General features: G+C 39.4%; 1 protein-coding gene across 1 annotated transcript in view; it reads left to right on the forward strand.

Annotated features, from left to right (window-relative positions):
* Window positions 1-21920, forward strand: part of herc2 (HECT and RLD domain containing E3 ubiquitin protein ligase 2) — a 231921-nt gene that overhangs the window by 43764 nt on the left and 166237 nt on the right. The window contains exons 11-18 of the mRNA XM_048597893.1: window positions 6197-6348; window positions 8203-8360; window positions 9128-9241; window positions 10920-11171; window positions 14927-15120; window positions 16383-16583; window positions 19089-19317; window positions 19650-19774. Of these exons, the coding sequence (XP_048453850.1) occupies window positions 6197-6348; window positions 8203-8360; window positions 9128-9241; window positions 10920-11171; window positions 14927-15120; window positions 16383-16583; window positions 19089-19317; window positions 19650-19774 (1425 nt within the window). The remainder of the gene's footprint in view (window positions 1-6196; window positions 6349-8202; window positions 8361-9127; window positions 9242-10919; window positions 11172-14926; window positions 15121-16382; window positions 16584-19088; window positions 19318-19649; window positions 19775-21920) is intronic.

Raw genomic sequence — 21920 nt, forward strand, 5'->3', positions numbered from 1 at the left:
GTTCAATTGGATGTAGGAAGAAACAGTACCTAAAACACTGAACAAGAGTACTCAAGTAAAACTAACCTTAACAACAACATTTGCAAGTGTGATGTAACCACATAACACATGGTTGGAAAGCTCATCACCTGACCTTGAGTAATGTGTGCAACCAGAGCTCCTAACCTTGCAAGAAGCTCCAGACCCATATTTATGTCAGTTCTTGGAATTATAGTTTTGGCATTCATATAAATAAACCAGAACCTTTTGGATTTGCATGGGCCTAGCACTTAAAGGGTTAAGCAACCTTTTTGCATTTTCTGGTTTCCTTGCACACAAGAAGAGGGGTTGCATATGCAACCCCCCCGCCCAAAAAAAGTAAGGAATTTTAACTCAAAAATCTCTAAATTGCTTCAAAGATCGAAAACCTCCACCACTGTGTGTGGAGGGGAAATCCAAAGATTGATGATCCTCTAGGAAAAGAAATTTCTCCTTTAATCACGGTCCTGATTTTAAGATGCTTTGTTTTTTTAAACTGCCCCATGGTTGCAGATTTCCTCACTAGTGAAAATATTCTCGCATCATGTTCCTTTGCCCTGCCAAGTTTCCCCAAGATCTTTCTATTTTTCAATAAGATTATTTCTCATTGTTCTGAGCCTCAATAAATATAACCTAACCTGCTCAAACTCTCCTCAAGATAACGCATTCATTACAGGAATCAATCTAGTGAACCTTCTCCAAAACTGTTTCCAATACAAGCATATCCTTCCTTTCATAAGGACATCAGAACTGTACAATACTCTAGGTAAAGTTTCAACAATACCTGGTATCATTGTAGCAAGACATCAGTTATCCTGCCTCTTGCAATAAAGACTGACATTCTATTTGCCTTGCAATGCCTGCATGCTAACACATTGTAATTTGTGTACAAGGACACCTGAGAACTCTGTAACATACCATTAGCATACATAGCCATCTCTCTTTAAATAATCTGATTTTTCTATCCTTCCCACCTAAGTATACAGCATTATATTTTCCCACATTGTAGTGCATCTGCCAAATTTTTGACCACCTCTTTGCAAACAATCTTTATTCTCCTCGCAACCAAGATAGGCCTGTCCTCCCTATCTTTGTATCATTAGCAAATTGGTGACGATGCATTGGTCCATTGATTTATGTCATTAAGGTAGATCATAAATAGTTGAGGCTCCAAGGCTGAACCAAGTGGCACCCCATTGCTTATAACTTGCCAACCTGATAATGATCCAGACTCTCTGTTCCTGTTAGTTACCTAACCCTGTATTTATATCATTGCTGACTCTATGACCTATAATACTGTGCAATAACTGTTACATGCCTCTTACAAATGCAGCTACACTACATCTGGTTTTCCTTTATACACTCTTCTTATTACATCCTGAAAGGACCCATAATACATTTGTCAAACATAATTGCCCCTTCCCAAAGCAATATTGACTCTGCCTAATTGCATTGTGGTTTTTGAAACATCCTGCTACTGTCTTCTTGATAACAGGTTGTAGTAAACACTTGGGATAGGTGTGCTTCATTGTCTGGATCTGCATTTATTGCCCATTCCTTACTGCTGTGGGGAAGATGATATTGGACTGCCTTCTTGAACCATGACAGTCATAGAGTCACTCTTAATACTGTTGGGGAGGGTTTGTGAGTTATTTTGACCCAACAGCAGTGAATGAATGATTATATATTTCCAAGTCAGAATATAGTGAGTGGCTTGAAGAGTTATCAGCAGTTGGAGGTATTCCCAAATATCTGCTGCTGTCATGCTTCTAGATGGTAGTTGTCATGTGTTTGGAAGCCGCTGTCTAAGGATCGTTGAATTCCTGCAGCACATCTTGTTGATGGTACACACTGCCGCTGCAATGTGGTGGAGGGAGTGAATGTTTGTAGATGTGGTGCCAGTCAAGCAGGCTGCATTGTCCTGGATGAAGTCAAGCTTCTTGAATGTTGTAGCTTCATCCATTTGGGAAAGTAGGGAGTATTCCATCACACTTCTGATTTGTGCTTTTAGGAGGTTGACAGGCTTTGAGGAGTTGGAAGGTGAGTTACTCCCTGCAGGTTTCCTAGCCTCTGACTTGCTCTTGTGACCACAGTGAGGAAAGGTCACCGGACCTGAAACATTAACTCTGTTTTTCCCTTCACAGATGTTGCCAGACCTGCTGAGCCTTTCCAGCAACTTTGTTTTTGTTGTGTATAAAATGACAAGTCCAGTTGAATTTCTGGTCAATTGTACTCTCCTGGTGGCAGTTAATGCACGTTTCAGCAATGTTAATGTCATTAATTTTCAAGGGTCAGTAGCTAAGTCCTGTCTTATTGGAGCTGGTTATTGCCTGGCACTTGTGTCATGAATGTTTCTAGCCATTGGTCAGGCCAAGCACTGGTTATTGTCTAGGTCTTGATGTGTTTAGACATGGACCACTTCAGTGTCCGTGGAGTCACAGTTACTGCTGAACATTTTGCAATTATTGGCCAATATTCCCACTTCTGACCTTATAATGGAGGGAAGGTCGTTGATGAAACAGCTGGAGATGTTTGGGCCAAGGACATTACCCTGAGGAACTCCTGCAGAGTTGTCCTAAAACTGAAACGATTGACAGCTAACAACTACAACTATGTTCCTTTTGTGCTAAGTATGATTCCAACTAATGGCTAGTTTTCTCCTGATTCCCATTGACATTAGTTTTGCTAGTGTTCTTGATGCCACATTTGGTCGAATGCAGCTTTGATGTCGAGGGCAATTACTGCCTCCTCACTATTGGAATTTACTACTTGTTCATGTTTGAATTAAGGCTATAATAAGGTCAGGAGCTGAGTGGCTGTGGCAGAACATGAACTGAGCAACAGTGACCAGATTATTGCTAAACAAGTGCCATTTGATAGCACTCTTGATGACATCTTTCACCGTTTTACTGATGATCGAGAATGGACTGATGGGGTATTGGTTGGGTTAAATCTCGTGTTTAGTGTACAGGACATAGATGGCCAATTTTCTTTATTGCCAGTTAGATGCTATTTCTGTAGCTATACTGGAAAAGCTTGGCTATATAGTGGCAACTTCTGGAGTACTACTCCTTAGTATTTTTGCACTTGTACTATTGGAGGCCGAAGCCTTTACAATATCCAGTACACGTAGCTGCTTCTTGATATCACTTGGAATTAATTAAATTGGTGAAGACCGGCATCGGTGATGCTGGGGACCTCTGGAAGAGGCCGAGATGGATTATCCACTCATCACTTCTGGTTGGGATTTGTTGCAAATATCTCAGTCTTTTGCATTTACATGCTGCGTTGCTCTGATATTGAGAACGGAGATATTTGTGGACCTTTTCTACAAGTGAAATTTTTTTGTCCTCACCAATTAATGACTGGATGTGGCAGGATGACAGAGCAATAAATAACTTCTATTTATCACTGATAGTAGGAACTGTAGATGCTGGAGAATCTGAGATAACAAGGTGTAGAGCTGGATGAACACAGCAGGCCAGACAGCATCAGAGGAGCAGGAAAGCTGACGTTTCGGACCTCGACCCTTCTAGGCTCAACATCAGCTTTCCTGCTCCTCTGATGCTGCTTGGCCTGCTGTGTCCATCCAGCTCTACACCTTGTTATCTCTATTTATCACTTGCTGTTTTTGATTGTTTGGCACGCAATTAGACCAATGAGTGCTTCCTGTCGGGGATGTAGACTGTTAGCAATACTCAGAGTTGTATCAGTGGCAACTGATGCTTGACTTGTCTGACAGGCAGCTGACCCAGTTTTGGCACAGTTTTCTGCTACGCCTGGTATTTCTTCACTGTTTTCTGCTGTGAAGACCGAGAATATTTGTTAGTCTCAGCTTTTTCCTTGTTTCTCATTGCTAAGTTTCCAGTCTCAGCTTTTGAAAAGACTAACATTCACTTCAGCTATTCTTTTTCCTTTCTAATATAATTGTGAAAATGTTGCTGCTTGTTTTTATATTTCTTGCTAGTTTTATCATACTTCAGTTTTTCCTTTTGTTTCCCTTTGGTGTATTAAATTTTACCAATGGCCTCGGCTACCACTAATTTTTGCAGCATCCTGTACCTTTTCTTTCAATTCTGTGCTAACTTCAACTTCCTTAATTAGACATGGATGGTGCATATGAGTTTCAGTGCCGAGCAGCTCAGTGTTCCACCGCCAGGCAGTCTGCTGTGTTGATGAAATAAAGATGTGGTTCAATTAAAGCTATAGCTGCTTTATCACACAGAGCCAGAAGTGAGCAAATTGGTGGTGGCGCTACTTCTTTGTTGTATAATGCATGATGTTCTTTCACTAAATGATGTGAAGCATGATTGCTGTATCTCTCTTGGAAAAGAGGGGGGACAAAAAAGAGAAATAAAAGGAAAACCATGAAATTTCTGCAGCAGAAGTTTAAATTCTGAGTTATAGAGTCATATAGCACGGAAACAGATCCTTCAGTCCAACTCGTCCATGCCGATCAGACATCCTAGACTGATCTAATCCCATTTGGCTGGTTTCCCTCTAATTCGTGTACCCATCCAAATGCCTTTTAAATGTTGTAATTGTACCTGCCTCTGCTACTTCCTGTGGTTGGTCATTCCATACATGCACCACCCTCTGTGTGAAAAAGTTGCCCCTCAGGTCCCTTTTAAATCTTTCCCTTCTCACCTTAAACCTGTGCTCCCTCATTTTGGACTCCCCTACCCTGGGAAAAAGACCTTGGTTATTCACCCTGTCCATGCCCCTCATGATTTCATAAACCACTATGAGGTCACCCCTCAGCCTCCAATGCTCCAGGGCAAATAGCCCCAGCCTCCTCTTTAGCTTGAACCCTCAATCCTGGTAACATCCTTGTAAATCTTTTCTGAACCCTTTCAAGTTTAACAACATATTTTCGATATCAGAGAGACGGGAATTGAATGCAATATGCTAAAAGTGGCCTAACCAATGTCCTGTTCAGCAGCAACATGATGTCCTAACTCCGTTACTCAATGCACTGACCAATGAAGGCAAGCATGCCAAATGCCACCTTCACCACCTTGTCTATCTGTGACTCTGCTTTCAAGGAACTATACATCTGCACCACTAGGTCTCTTTATGCAGCCACACTCCCCAGGGTCCTAACATTAACTGTATAAGTTCTGCCCTGTTTGCCTTACTAAAATGCAACACCTCACATTTATCTGAATGAAACTCCATCTGCCACTCCTTAGCCCATTAGCCCATCTGATCAAGGCCCCATTATACTCTGATATAACATTCTTCACTGTCCATTATACCACCAATTTTAGTGTCATCTGCAAACTTACTAACCATACCTCCTATATTCACATAAAAATCATTTATATAAATGACGAAAAGCAGTGGACCCAGCACCGATCCTTGTGGCACACTGCTGGTCACAGGCCTTCGGTCCGAAAAACAACCCTCTACCACCACCCTCTGTCTCCTACCTTCAAACCAATTTTCTATGCATTTGGCTAGCTCCCCCATGTGATCCTACCTTGCTAACCAGTCTACCATGTTCAACCTTGTTGAACACCTTGCTAAAGTCCATTTGACAACATCTACTCCTCTGTCTTCTTCAATATTCTTTGTCACTTCTTCAAAAAACTCAGTCAAGTCATTGAGACACAATTTCCAACCCTCAAAGCCATGTTGACACTTCATAATCAGTCCTGGTCTTTCCAAATACATGTAAATCCTGTCCTTCCGAATCCCCTCCAACAGTTCATCCACATTACGCTATAGTTCCCTGGCTTTTCCTCACCACTTCTCTGAAATAATGGCACCTCATAATATTCACAATCCATTTGAGTGTTGGCAAGTTTGCAGCTGGCTTTGCCTGCCTTTAAAGTAAAATTTTGGCTAACATTAACGATATAATTTAATTGCAACTTGTATGTTCGCAGTGTGATTTCAATCCCTCTTAATGTCCTCTTCAGAAAACAGATGTAATTCTCTAACTTTTCTTCTCCTTTACGCTTGGAATGGTTTTTAATGCCATTCTTAATAAAACAATGTTTCTTCCCGATTTTGTTTTGCATTGGTTGTATGCTTCCATTGTTGTCTTTGTAATGTTTGGGTCTGTTTTACTATTGAAAATTATGCTGGCATGCTTACTTCATGATTAGATTTTTAAGAATCATGTTTAGAGTTGCTGATGTGGTCCTAATTTCTTGCTTTTTTTAAACAAAAGGCACCACAGTTGGTTCAGGGGCTTGCCTCAAGGAACATTGTAAAAGTTGCATCGCATCCAGATGGTCAACATTTTCTGTCCTTGTCAGCAGCTGGGGAGGTGTTCTCTTGGGGATGTGGTGATGGTGGAAGACTTGGCCATGGAGATACTGTGTATGTATTGGAATTGAAAAAAAAATGATACATTGGTAGTGCATAACTGAATTAATGTTGTTTAAAAAAGTCCATAAAGACTTCAAATGATTAAGTTTGATGATACTTACAGTCGTTGAGCACGGAAACAGACCCTTCAGATCAACTTGTCGTTGCCAACCAAGTTTCCCCAAATTAAACTAGCCCCATTTGTCTGCGTTTGGCCCATATCCCTCTAAACCTTTCCTGTTCATGTATCTTTCCAAATGTCTTTTAAATGTTGTAACTGTACCTGTATCTACCACTTCCTCTGGCAGTTCATTCCACATATGAACCACCCTCTGTGTGAAAAGGTTGCCCCTCAGGTCCCTTTTACAGCTTTCTCTTACCTTAAAAAATGCCACCTAATTTTGACTCCGCTACCCCAGGGAAAAGACATTTACTATTCACCCTATCTCTGCTCCTTATGATTTTATAAACCTCTCTATGGTCACCTGTCAACCTCCTATGCTCCAGTGGAAAAAGTCCCAGCCTATCCTCGTAAATCAAACCCTCCAATGCTGGTGACATCCTGGTAAATCTTTTCTGAATCCCCTTCAATTTAATAATCTTCCTATAGCAAGACAACCACTACTGTACACAGGACTTTTTACTGTGAATTTTTGTGCTCACTGAAATGAATGATGTACATGGAAACAAAACGCTGCTAACTCATTACTCTTAATCAGTTTGTGAACATAGTGCCAATGTATCCTCACTACAGCAGAAGATGCAAAGTGTAACCGCTTTTACTTACTAACATTCCAGAGCAATCACCGTCTTGGTGGAATGCATTTTCTTTGTATGCCAATACTGTTAGCCTATGTCCACTTTTATTTGAGATGAACAACTTGGTGCCAATTATTGCCCAACAAGGTGTGTTTTTGTAAATTTAACTGGCTGGACTGAGTTATCATGAAGGTCCTGTCTTCTTGACCTCACCGCTCACCTGGAGCGTGGTGATGATCAGGTTAAATCCTCACAAATTGTGTCTCTCTAATGAAAGAATAGTGACTTTACCTCTACCAGAAATTTAACCAAGACTGGAAAAATTTAGGCATGTGAAAGGGAAATACCTATCCCATTTCACCCCAGACTATGTCAACTTTTTAAACCTTAGGATTGCGTGAAAACCAAGTAAACCCATTGTGTGTTACCAGCTAGGCATGTAAATTTTACATGTTTTTAATATTTCATTAAACGTGCCCTTTCGCAGGAGCTCCTTTGTCTTGTGTGCCGCTTCCTGGCCTGATAGAGGAGCTGATATTCTGTTTGTAAATTTCTCAATGGTAATTTGATGTTTGTTGTCAACTTGAGTGACGTGGAGTGTGTCTCTTCTCCACTTTGATCTAATACCAGCTTCTGGTAACTTTACTTAACTTTCTCTATATATTATCAGAATTAAATATTACGTGCTCTGTATACTGCATAGCTCCATGTATTCTTAAAAGTTGTTCACTTCCAGTGCAGGCACTCTTATCTATATAGCCAGATTTCAAATCTAGTTTTGCTCGGTGACTAGATAGATAATGGATTAGAATACCAGTTAGTATAAAAGTATGTTAGAACAAAACTAAAATTAGCTTTGATCTGGAGCTGACATTAGTTTTAAATATTTTTTGTGCCCTAGAATGTAACCTCATGCAAGATGTTTTAAAATTTGCAAATGCCTTAAAATTTTCACTGCATGTTGATTTGGTTTGCACTGATAATTTGTGATACAAACAAACCTTGTCTTTTCTAACTGTGACAGTAGATAGATACCTATAATTGTTAAATAACTTTGGCAGATGGTTGAAAAGAATAAATTTTGTTTTTTGTGTCTGCTTTCAACAGTTCTCTTGAAGAACCAAAGATGATTGCTGCTTTGTCAGGAAAGCAAGTGGGAAAGCATGTTGTTCATGTCGCCTGTGGAAGCACCTACAGTGCAGCCATAACCTCAGACGGGGAATTGTATACATGGGGAAGAGGAAACTATGGCCGACTTGGACACGGTATTGGTGCAGTTTATCTACCCTAACTGTAACAGATGTGAAGCATATTTCATCTTTTAGATTGTGGATATTGCAGAAGACAGCTGTTTGGTTTGCAAAGTACCATTTGCTTTGTGCTGGAATTATCCGAATCAGAAATTTTTGAATGTTTTGAAGTCTCTAATGTTCTCCACTGTTGAATAACTTGAGATAAATTCTCTTTAGTTGACAAAGTGGTAAATATTCATGAACATTTTTCTTCTCATGATTTACCTTTACCTGAGCTGAGGAGGCATTTCAATTGAATCTGTCTGTCATAACTGATTTCTGTAAATCCCTACAGCTTCACACATCTGAGATGAAACTTGGAAAAGGCTTCCTGTTGACTGTTGGCAACATCTTTGTAAATACTAATTGCGAATGTTTGATTTTGCTGAAAGAAATATCTCTTGGAAATCTTAGCTCTTTATATTTAGAGTTTCATCAAAGTCTGGATAAGTGATGAATAAACTAGTTGTACTAGTGTTTGTTCTTTGTGCTTAATTGTTTAAATAGAATCCATTAAAGATTGCATTAGCTGTGACAGGATTGGAATGATACTGTATATTAACATTTTGTGATTGTTTTAGTTTTTACTGCATTTGGTGAACAGAAAATAGCCACCTTTTTTTTTTTTTGAAAGGTTTTTTGAACCAGACTTTCATTTCTTCTTAGTTCTGCTATTACTGGTGAAAAGAAAATGTGTTCCACTTTTAAGCCTTACACTTGATAATCTCTTGTCTTTCTAGGGTCCAGTGAAGATCAGACCACACCCATACTGGTGACTGGATTGAAAGGATTGAAAATTATTGATGTTGCATGTGGCAGTGGGGATGCCCAGACTCTAGCAGTGGCTGAGAATGGTAGATAATAAAGATTAATTCGTAGCACTGTTTTAAATTGAAGAAAAACTGTACTACTTAGGTTACAGAGACAGGAGATAAATATGCCAAAACGCAAATTCAAAACTGAAATCATGAATTTCTATGGAAAGAGTGATTGCTAGTTGGAATGCTCTCCTATTTAGTAGTGTAGGCCAAAAGACTGGAATTGTTGATAGGAAGCTTGGATGCTGTGGTTAAATCATTGATTTCTGTTTAAGAAATAATAGGCTGACTGGCTTTCCTTAGGTTGTTGATATTTGATGCCTCAAGTTCAATCTCTACAAATGAAGAGGGGGAATGTTTTAATCGTAAACATGTTTATGTAGGGCTTATTGAAGGAAGTAATTGTGATTGTTCTATTATGTGGTAATATTAGGGGAGGCAATGGCCTATTGGTATTATCTCTGGACTATTAATCCAGAAATTCAGCTAATGTTCTGGGGACCCAGGTTCAAATTGCGCCATGGCAGATGGTGGAATTTGAATTTGATAAGAAATCTGGAAATAAAAGTCTAATAATAACCATGAAGCCGTTGTTGATTGTCGTAAAAACCCATCTGTTTCATTTAATACCATTTAGGTAAGGAGATCTGTCATCCTTAGCTGGTCTAGCCTACATGTGACTCCAGACCACAGTAACGTGGTTGACCTTTAACAATTAGGAATGGGCAATAAATGCTGGCTTAGCTGGAGACACCCACCCTGTGAGTGAATTTAAAAAAAAGTCTGCCGTCTTAGTCAAACGTGTGAAATGCAAGATGACAAACAGTTGAAAAGGAAAAGAAAATGCAAGGGATTCTTAGCTTCAGAAATACATGGTGCAGTGAGAATATGGGAACACAGCGTAGTGATGATATGGATATTTCTACTGCAGCAGTCAGTATGACTGGCACAGTGGATCTGTTGTTGTACTAGGAATCTAGAGACCTTTGCTAATAGTGTATTCCAGATATGATTTTTGTTGGCAATTGGGGAATTTGAATTCAATTAATTAAATAACTCTGGAATAAAAAGCTGGTATAATGTCTGACTGACTTATGATCTTTTTGGGGAAGGAAATTTTGCCATCCTTACCTGGTCTGGTTGATATGTGACTTCAGCCTTCCAACATGTGCTTGACTCTTGACCTTCTCTGAAGTGGTCCAGTAATCACGATCTTTTTTCAAGGGTAATTCTCAAGGAATGATCAATAAGTGCAGGCCTTTCCAGCAACCCCGTAATCCCATGATTGAATCTACAAAAAAAAAAGTCGATGACTATTTAGGGTGACATCTCGTGTTGCAAGTTACTATTTGTGCTTGTGCATTAGACAATATCATTTGCAGCAATTTTGAGGAAGTGTGCAAATTAATTTTCTTTTAAACCTTAGTTAGTTGTATGGAAGGAGACTTTTTAATATGATCTGTTACTGTGCAATTAAATCTTTCCGTTCATATCAGTAGTTTTGGCCTACAAGAAGCTACAGCACTTAAGATAAGGAAACATTTGATACTGGTGTATCTCCTTAGCTGTTATGTACACATTTTCAACTCTGGTATTCCTGTACAGTAAGAAAATCTTTGGAATTATTTTGTGTGTGAATATTGTATGATCTGTATTTCAAGATGCTTCTCCAAGATTTCTTGAGTTTAATGTGTCCTTTTTAATTTCTGTACAGGTCAGGTATGGTCGTGGGGGGATGGTGACTATGGAAAATTGGGCAGAGGTGGCAGTGATGGCTGTAAAACCCCTAAATTGATTGAAAAGCTCCAAGACCTTGACATTATAAAAGTGCGCTGTGGCAGCCAGTTTTCAGTTGCAATTACAAAAGACGGACAGATTTACACGTGGGGAAAGGGTGATACCCAAAGACTTGGACACGGAACTGAAGAGCATGTGCGATATCCGAAATTGTTGGAGTGTCTTCAGGGTTAGTACTATTTAGCCTCAGCTTATCTACTGCTAAATTGAATTTCTCATTCAGGACTTTGCTGTCTCTAAATGTGACTATTCCAGTGGTTTGCTCACTGATCCCCCACCATCGTCCTCCTGTTGCCTGTATCCTAACTCAAAAGAAGTCTCAATCACGCTTCGCCCCTGTGATCACTGACCTACATTAGCTCCTGCTTTGTCAACTCCTCGATGATATTTTTTATTTGAACACATTTCCTTATTCAGCTCCCTCCATGACCTCCCCTTTCTATATTTCAGTAACTGTCAGCCTCGCAACTTTCCAAGCATATTATTTAAATGGGGAGAAATTGCAGAACTCTCTGCAATAAAGAAACCTGGTGTCTTTGGACCTGAATCAGGTAAATCATAAAATGAGTTAGGTAAATCATAAAATCATAAAATCCCTACCACGTGGAAAGAGGCCATTTGGTCCATCAAGTTTGTGCGATCCTCTGAAGAACATCCCACCCAGACCCAGCTCCCCCCACCCTATCCCCACAACGCTACATTTACTGTGGCTAATCCACCTAAACTGCACATCACTGGATGATGCGTGGCAATTAAGCATGGTCAATCTAACTCAACTGCACATCTTTGGACTGTGTGAGGAAACCCACGCATACTGCACACAGACAGTCGCCTGAGGCTGGAATTGAACCTGGGTTCTTGACACTGAGGCAGCACTGCTAGCCACTGTGCCATATAGCAAAATGTATATTATTATTTATTGCAAGGGGAATGGAATGTAAAAATATAGGTTTCCGACAACTGTATAGAGTATTGATGAGACCATGTCTAGAGTACTGCATACAGTTTTGGTTTCCATATTTGAGAAAGGGCGTAATTGCATTAGAAGTAGTTCAGAAGATTAACTTGACTGATTTCTGGACTGAGTCTCTTCTGATGAAGAAAGGCTGGGCCTGCACCCATTGGAGTTCGGTAGAATGAAAGATGATCTTATTGAACTATAGAAGGTCCTGAGGGACTTGATGGGGTAGATTTTGAAAGAAAGTTTCCCTTTTAGGGTATATGCAAGACTAGAACTAAGGGACATAGTTCAAAGTAAAGCGGTCTTCCATTTAAGATGGAGATTAGGTAAAACGTTTTCCCTTAGATGGTCGCGAGTCTTAGCCAAAGAGTGGTGGAGGCAGAGTCAATTAATATTTTCAAGGCTGAAGGAGACAACTTCTTGGCTACCAAGGGCATTGAATGATATTGGGATAGATAGGAGTGTGGAGCTGAGGCTGCAATTGGATCAATATGACCTTATTGAATCACAGAATTATTATAGTGCCAAAGGAGACCATTCAATCCATTATGCCTACACCATTTCTCGTATCCAGTCTAGCTGTTTAATTTAATGCCAATCTCCTGCCTTTTTCCCATATCCCTGCATACCAAATCTATCCAAAATAACATCTAATGCTCTCTTGAATGCCTGAAACAAATTTGCTTCAATTACACTTCCAGGCAGTGAATACCATACCCTAATAATTTTATGTGAACAAGCTTTTCTCTCCTCAACAAGGAAGTTTTTTGTTTCTGCATCATTTTAAATCCATGCACACTCTTTCTTCTTTTACAAGTGAAAACAGTTTCATCCTATCTACTTTCTCCAGCTCGCTCACAAATTTGAAAACCTCAAATGGGTCTCCTGGCCTTATTCTCTCCGGTGAGAACAGTCCCTACTTCTTTGATCTGTTGAATTGGAGGGCAGGTTTAAGGGGCCAAATGGGCTCTTCCTACTCCTAATTCATACTCTGTACTCCTCCAATTTAACGTCCTTGCGTGATCCCTTTTTAAAAGTTTCAGTATTAGAAACCTAAGCTGTCAGGGCCCTACTCTCTGGAGTTTTGCATCTCAAGCTCTCTCTTTCTCCCCCTCCTCTTTAAACACTCCAGTAAGTTATTTGACACTTGGTCTTTCATTTCCTTTCATGTTAGTTTGTTTAATAACACACTCATGAAGTATCATGGATGGTTGATGCCCTTAAATACAAGTTGCTGTTGTTTCTCCGAACCTTCTCAATATTTGAAAATAAATTTTGTGTTCCTGACAGTGAAAGTGGTCAAATTGTTGAGTAATTGAACATGAAGAATCCAGGTTCACACCATGATCTGTATTGTGTTATCTGATTGCTGTTCAGTTGTTCCCATCGGAATTTGAGTGCATTGGATGAGGGAAACATATCAGGCTGTTTTATCACTAATTAAAGAACCTGTTGTTTCAGTGAACTCCCACTGATCTGTGATTTGGCAGGGTCTAAATATTCAGTTTTGAAAATTGCTGGTTATAAGTCAGCAGAATCCCAGAAACATTGCAAGCAATTGTTCATAAGGAATAATTGACAATCTAGCTGTGGGAGGCCCCTTGGAGAAGAGTGACTAAAATGGCATATAATTCTTCATGTAAGATGATGAGTGACTTAGTAGCTTCTGAGACGAGGATCCTGAATCTGAATCAAGGAAACTGTGATGGTGTGAGATGCAAACTGGCTCGAAGGGCCAAATGGCCTACTTCTGCTATTTTCTATGTTTGAGTTTCATGGAAATTGTTGAATCTAGAAAACAATTGTCCATTTTGCAACATTACATTGAGTTTGCTGAGTTTAGTTTTAGTTCATGATTCACATATCTGGGGTGAAGGGAGGGGAAAGCCAAGGATGTTCAGAAGATTATCTTAAATCCAAATCTTCCCCCTCAATTGAATGTAAATGATCCTATGGCACCGTTCAAAGAACATGGACATTGTCCTATGGTCTAGTCAACATGCTGCCCTCAACCGATATTAAGTAAATATCCAGTCTTTTGTTTTACTCATGTGTAGGAGGCATTGCAGCGTGCAATTTGGCAACCATAGTTGCTTACGTAATCAATAACTATTTTAAAAGTATTTAATTGGCCAGGAAGTGCTTTGGGATATAGTGATTTCCTTTTTCAGTCTATTTTCTATAACGTTGTTGCAACTAAATGTTTCACTGATTCTTGCAGTGTGGGAATTATGTAAGTTAGAGTCACCACACATAGCATACAGTGCTTCCCGTTTTTTACAGATACTGGATCCTTTTTAACTCGTTAGGTTTTGGGCCTCCATGCCGTTAACTTTAGACCTTACTCAGGCAAAGCAAAATTGTCTAGATGTAATAAGTATGTGCAAACCTCAGATTTATTTTCTCAATGATGGCAACAATGTTTGTAAAATTCTTCTGGTATAGATTTTTTGCCTATACTGTAAACATTGAGTTGGTTCAATCTGGAACACTTGTTTAACAATAGTATCTGCTTAGTTTTCGTCTTGAACGGTATTGCAAGAGAGAAGCGAAACATCTGGCCTTGTCTGAGTTTGTGATCCAGTTGCAGCTGGGTACAGAGCCTATCCAAAAAAAAATCTTAACATTTAGTCAGACGCCAGTTTATGATTGACACATTTCTATTTGAATTATATATACGAAAATGTACATTCCTGACTTGCAAGAAGAGAGGCAGTTTTTAACATAAATTCATTTTTGTGCCTTTCCTAATATGTTTTGGAGACTTATTAGACACTAAACGAAAGTTGAACGGGGCTTTAGGGTGTTTAATCTGTATATTTATTATTATATATTTATTATCATTACAACTCCATTTGGATGTGCATATATTCATGTACACACACTTACATTTACATATTTGATGTAGGTCTTGTTCAGATGCAAAAAGTATTTATTTTTTGGATTATTTTGTTTAATTACAGGTAAAAAAGTAATTGATGTTGCTGTTGGATCTACACACTGCATGGTACTGACCGAAGATGGTGAAGTTCATAGTTGGGGCAGCAATGATCAGTGTCAACATTTTGATACTCTGAGGATAACAAAACCAGAGCCAGCTGCACTGCCAGGCCTTGATACTAAGCACATTGTTGGCATTGCTTGTGGGGCTGCTCAGGTAAAAAGATATTTGTATTTCAAGTGTATATCTGTCTCTGTGTCCTTGGGTAATATGTTCTACAATTACATCCTGTTTCTTAATTACAGTTGGATTTCTGTAGTGGTGAAAGCATGACATTTTAGTGCCATATTTACTTGAACTGAGAGTAAAAAGATCCATCAGTAAACTTAATAGAATTATGTCTGGATGCAGTATATCGTTATGGTTTCCTTAGTCGTGGTCATGGTGGGGATATTTTCAGGAAATGAATTAGAACAGTTTTTTTCCCTGATTCTTCTTGAATGTACTTAATACAGTTGCAGATTACGCATCTTGAGAGAATTGGAAAAGTAGATGACCATTGTGTATTTCATTCCCAAAAAACAAAATATCCAATTTGGCCACACCTTATTTATTTATCTATTTATCTATCTATCTGTTTCTTTCTGAAATCTTTAAGCAATTTTTCATGGTTATTTCCATACTTGCAATGCAACCTGTGCCTCGTGTAGTTAAACCTAGTCCATTCATGCTCTCTTTTTTTTTCAAAATAAACTCAAGCCTGTGACCTATGATAGGAAATGGCAATCTCAAGCCTGTCAAGTTTGAAATTGAGTTAGTAAGAACTGCAGATGCTGGAGGAACACAGCAGGCCAAGCAGCATCAGAGGAATAGGAAAGTTGACGTTTTGGGTCGGGACCCTTTTCTGAAGATTCTGATGCTTCTGTTAAAACAAAACCCTGCATTTTTTTGACTTGGTTTTAATGGGATTTTTATGTCTCTTTATGATGAGGATATTTTGTTAAAATTGTTCTTCGAAATGCGGTAAAAATCATTGAAGTAAGTTTTTGCCGCCTTTTGCTGGTTGTTTTCTGTTTAAGGTTTTGAGCTTTGTTGAGTTACATGAGAGATGGGTTGCATTTCTTGGATTTTGACTGAGTGATCATCATTTTTATGTCATGATTTCTTGATGAATGTCAGAACATTACTTGCCTATTGAGAGCATCATGCCTGAGCCTGTTATGTCCTTGGCTGATATGCATATCATCATATGTTTTGATACTCTCCAGCTGATAGATCTTGTCCCTATTTGTGGCTCTTGTTTTATTGGTAATGAAACCTGGTACCTTCCTGGTTATGAAGTTCATTTGGACTCTGTAAGATAGCCAAGGGTTATTTAGGTTTTGAATTGCAATAATTAATGACACATAAACTAAAACTGACCGCATTACAGAAGTGCAATTTGGCTTCGAGTATAAAATTATTTTCTGTTACTTTAGAGCTTTGCTTGGTCTTCGTGTTCAGAATGGTCAATTGGCCTTCGTGTACCCTTTGTTGTGGATGTTTGCCAGATGACATTTGAGCAACTGGATTTGCTGTTGCGGCAAGTATGTGAAGGAATGGATGGCACTTCAGACTGGCCTCCACCTCAGGAAAAAGAATGTATGGCCGTTGCAACACTCAACCTACTGAGACTTCAGGTAATGAGATGCCTGTACATAAATTAAGAGCTGTGTGCTTCAGTTCGCCAGTTTAACATTTTATTAATGATAAAGGTAGCACATTCAGACTAAGGTTATCCTACTTTTAAAAAAAAGGCTAGTTGAATTCAATCACAAAATGTGATTTTTTTTTTTTGATTCTGTTACAATCCACTTGGAGGCAAAAAACTTTTGTTTTAAAATTGGATGAGTTTCCCAGTAACTGACAAAGAATTTCAGGATAAGATTTCTGATTTTAATAAAGTGCTGGACAAAGTCAGGTCTGGCAACATCAAGAAAGGCTGAGGGTAGAAGTGCAGGAAATGGGTTAGACTCTCTTGAGGAGAGAGAAAGTCAGAAGCGCTATTGTGAAAGTTAACATTGTTGGATTAGATATGAGAAATTGGGAGAATGGAATGGCATCTTTACAGGAAGCAGGGTGTGAGGATAGGTAGAAGTGGGAATTGGTAGGTAGACAAATCTTAGTAGACAGCTTATTCTTAGAAATGGAAACAGAAATTGAGGATGGGGACATGAATAGGAAGCGTTCAGAGAGATTCGGGCCAAATGCCAACAAGTGGACTGGATCAGTTTAGGATATCTGGAGGGTATGGATGAGTTGGACTGAAAGGTCTCTTTCTGTGCTGTCTAACTCTATGGCTCTATAAGAAAAGGGAAGAGTCAGAGTTGCACCAGGTGAAGTGAGAGAAGGATGAAAATTGGAAATAAGGATTCATGCAACTGTCCAGTTCCAGATGAGAGCAAGTAGTGGCACTGCCATGGTCATGAATGTACTGGCGAAAGTTCTGGGAGGGTCTTGAGTAGGACTGACTCAAAGAATGTTCCACATACCTCTCCAAAGGTGAGCATATCTCAGGCCCACGTGGATACTCAAGCCAACACCTCTGACTTTGGAAAATGAGATAAAAGACGAATGGTAAATGAGAACACAAGCTCAGCTAGGTGGAGGAGGGTGGTGGTGGTGGATGTGGACTATTTGAGCCTAAGTTTGTGGAAGACAGGCAGAGGTCTCAGACTGACCCGTTCGGAGATGGATGTGTAGAGGCAGGAGCCCTCTTCTGGTCAATGGACACTTTCATCCATCTCCGACTCTTCCTGTCTATTTGGACTCCTTCCTCTGATTTATTTATTTTGGAAACTGTTGGCGTAACATTAGCTGCCTGGATTTTTCCGGTTCCATCAACCAGTTTGATCCGTCTCTCTCTGAACTTTCTGTACTCTGCTGTCTTAGGTCAAACCCTGACTTTTTAAAATCAAAACTGCCAAGAAGGGTGGTGCTGTTGTTATCTGGCATCCCAGCCTCCTTCTTGTCAAGGCTCGGTGCCAGTTCTCAGAAACTCCCCTGGTCTATGATCACACTGCAGAGCATTAAATCATTTATTTTGAGGGCTGACAATGAATTCATCTGTGAAGATCTTCCCTCTCTTCAGTTTTCCATGTTATAGGCCTCCCCAACTGCATACAGCCATGTTCTACATTCTTCCCAAAATCCAAACAAAACTGTCCTGATGTACCCATTGAATCAGCCTTTTCCTGTCCCACTGAGCTTATTTCGTAATACTTGACAATATGTTTTGCTCTTGACCAGATTCTTCCCATCCACATTTGTGAATCTTTTGACTCCTTCTGTCACTGCAACAATTCCAGTTTATCTGGCCCTAACTGCTGCCTGTTTACTGTTGATATGCAATTCCTCCACACAAATATCCCCATCAGAATGGTCTGAAGACTCTGTGCTTCTTCCTTGAATGTTTTCTGTTTTTATTTGCAGCACTTGGCTTTGTTTTCACATTTTAAGCTTATTTTCCTTTTTTTTGTTGATCTTAGATTAAGCTGCTGGCTAATTTAAAAAAAAATGGTTCAGGCTTGAACATATTGCTTTGTTTGTAGACAATGGGTCCCTGTGTATCACCTCTTTCAAGGGTAAATGAGCCGTGTTTTGAGCTCAACTACTTATCTTTAAAATGGCTGTCAGTGTAGCTATTAGTGCACTAAAGATTGTTCAGCAGTGCTGCTTAATCACAGAATCACATCAGATGACAGATGTTTAGTTTCATGTTTTGCAAGTGTGAGCTGGTTGAGTGTTTGTCCTCTGCCGATAACAAAGAACTGAAGAAACATGTTGTTTGATTCATTCACCCATGTGGTTGACAGCTAATTTAGCCGATATAGCACTGGCAATGAAATTCATACATGTACATTCGGACATTTCCTTAATTGTATTGTCAGCAGAGCATCTTTTAGAGTTGATAGCAGTATTGTTTCAATAGCAAATACCACTGATATAGTCATTGAACAGATGCTGCTTTCCAATCAATCAGCACCGTTTTCTCCTGTTGTATTGTCATGAAGCTTTGAAATTTGGTATTCATGCATTTGTCCTGGTTAGTGCAATACATAACCCTATATCAACATGTCTTTCTCTTCAGTAATTTCAATTTGTATGAACAAGTCCAAATATGTTATTTCTCTTTTCTATTCTAGCTTCATGCTGCCATTAGCCATCAAGTTGACCCAGAATGTCTTGGTTTAGGCATAGGAAGTGTTCTATTGAATAGCTTGAAGCAAACTGTGGTGACTCTTGCCAGCAATGCTGGAGTTCTCAATACGGTTCAATCATCAGCACAGGCTGTGTTGCAAAGCGGATGGTCTGTGTTACTCCCCACAGCAGAGGAAAGAGCCAGAGCCCTTTCGGCTTTGCTACCTAATGCAGGTAAGGCTGGGAATTTTTTTCTTGATTTGTGTTGGTCATGGAAAGGGGAAACGGATCTGTTCCAAAGAAGTAGGTCTTTGAGAAGAGTGAAACCCTCATTTATTTAACTTTAACTGGTACTTTAACTCCAAATTCAATAAGCACTCATATGCCCTACCTGAGGATGTTTCTAATTAGTACCAAACTTTGGTGAGATTTATTCTTTTAGTCTAACTTGGTTTCCGTGCATGAAAGACCAGTATCTAACCACCACTAAGTCCACTGTGCAAAGATGTAAAAATGTAAACGTGTTGTGCACATTCAGCATTGATTTTATTTTATTGATCATTAAGTTTCAGGGAATGAAATGAATGTAAGTCCAGGCCGTCGATTTATGATTGACCTTTTAGTGAGCAGTTTGATGGCAGATGGGGGTTTAGAGTCGGCACTGAATGCTGCAATTACAGCGGAAATCCAGGTAAACGTGAACTTTTCGTGTAGTGTATCTCAGTATTCAGAAATGTTTTCAATTATTTTCTGATTTAGGGAGTATGTTTGCATTGAGATTTTGTTACTTACCTAGAAATCCGTAGACCCATTGACTCTTTAAAGGAGGCAAGAATTCAAATCCTAATCTGGTGGAATTTAAACTCCAGCAATTAAGTAAATCTGTTATCAATAGTGGTGACCATGATTGAGAAAACCCCTATAGTGCATGAATGCCCTTTTATGGGATGATATTTGCCGTACTGCTTATGTGACTCCATACCCACAGCCATGTGGCTAACTCTTAGGCGCTCCCCTGAACTGGACCGGCAGTTGTATTCCGGCAGGTAGTTCACCAGTTGGGCTGGACAGTGGATGTTGGCCTTGCTGGCAAGGTCATTATCCGTTAATGCATTTTTACAGGACAAGAGCTATTTTTTGTTGTTCGATTTGAAACTTGTCGTGGAACTGATTAGAAGATGAATTAACGCAACCAAACAGTAGAATTAGTGAACAAAAACAGAAATTGCTGGAAAAGCTCAGCAGGTCTGGCATCATCTGTGAAGAAAAAAAATCAGAGTTAACGTTTGGGGTCCGGTGACCCTTCCTCAGAACGGAAGTGTCACTGCACCCAAAACGTTAACTCTGATTTTTTTTCTTCACAGATTCTTCATACGTGCTGAACTTTTCCAGCAACTTCTTTTTTTGTGAGTACAATTAGTGAGTGACCTTTTTAATCATTGCTTAATTTTTCTCCACAGCATGTATGATCTAAAGAAGTTCAGTGGTTTGTTTAGGATCGCTTTTGTTGCGAGCCCATATTTCCTCCTTCAACTTCGCTTTCTTTAGACACCAATCAGTTTACTTATCTCTCTTTATGTTGTCTCTTACTTCAATTCTATTCTTCTTCCACCTACACCTCATGATGCTGGTTCTCAAGTAAGCCTGTTTAAATTTGCAGTAGCAAATGATTTTTTACAATATTTTAATAGTAAGGAGTGGTCTTTTCCAGACTGTCAGGCTATTACTAAGTGCTGCAAGGATTAGTGCTGGTGCCTTAGCCTTTTACAGTGGTTTTTTTTCGACTTAAAAATCTGTTAATGATGAAGGTTAGGTGAGAAAGGAAGGTGTGGAGGCTGTAAAGGGATAGAGAAAAGTCAAACGAGTGAGCTAGAAGGTTGTAGATGACATATAGTGTGGAGAAACGTGATATTATTCATTTTAGCAGAAAAGCAGGATACTTTTTAAATGGTGAGAGTCTGAGAAACATGAGTGTTTAGAGAGATTTTGGTGCCTGTATACACAAAGCACAGTTAACATGCAGGTGCAATAAGCAATTGAGAAGGCAAATGGTATTTTGGTCCTAATTGTCTTGCTACCATTGCGCAAATTTTGGACAAAGCATGCCTGGAGTAATTTTGTGAAGAAACATGCATGTACTTTTTGTTTGGGAGCTCGGTAGGTGGGAGGATTTTGCAGTCTGCATTGGAGATAGCGTAGCAGCCAAGAGGTGTCTCGACACAGCTACTGTGTTATGGTTAGCCTTGATGAGTTTTGGGGGCTGGGGTTTCATTGAAGTCTATGGAGTAATTGAGAGTGTTGTGTGAAGGAAGTGCAGATGGGAGGTTGGAATTGAGAACACTTTTATGTAATATATTTAAATATTTTCTTCTCGCCATATAAAAGGGATACAAGATTGATGAGAATGGACAGAGTGAATAGAAAGCAGCTGTTCACCCCAGTGAAAGTGTGAATAACAAGGCATCATAGTTTTAACGTGAAAGGCAGGAGGTTTAGAGGGGATTTGAAGATAAGAAAATTCATCCTGTTGGAGTGGGAATTTGGAATGCACTGCCTGGAGGCTAGTGATGTGAAACCTCACAACCTTAAATTTTGAATGAGCACTTGAAATGTTGCAATATTTCAGGCAATGGGGTAAATGCTGGAAAGTGGGACGAGTGTAGATTTAGCTTGTTTCGGTGCAGATTCAATTGGCTGAAGAGCCTCTTCTGTACTGTATGATTCTGTGAAAACATCAAGTCTACTGCAAATTCAAATAGAAACAACAGTCTGGCGTAGTTGGAAGCGAGAGAAACAAAGTTAACATTTCAGATTGACAACCCAGACCTGAAATGTTA

Source organism: Rhincodon typus, chromosome 6 (assembly GCF_021869965.1).
Source record: "Rhincodon typus isolate 14 chromosome 6, sRhiTyp1.1, whole genome shotgun sequence".
NCBI classification, from domain to species: domain Eukaryota; kingdom Metazoa; phylum Chordata; class Chondrichthyes; order Orectolobiformes; family Rhincodontidae; genus Rhincodon; species Rhincodon typus.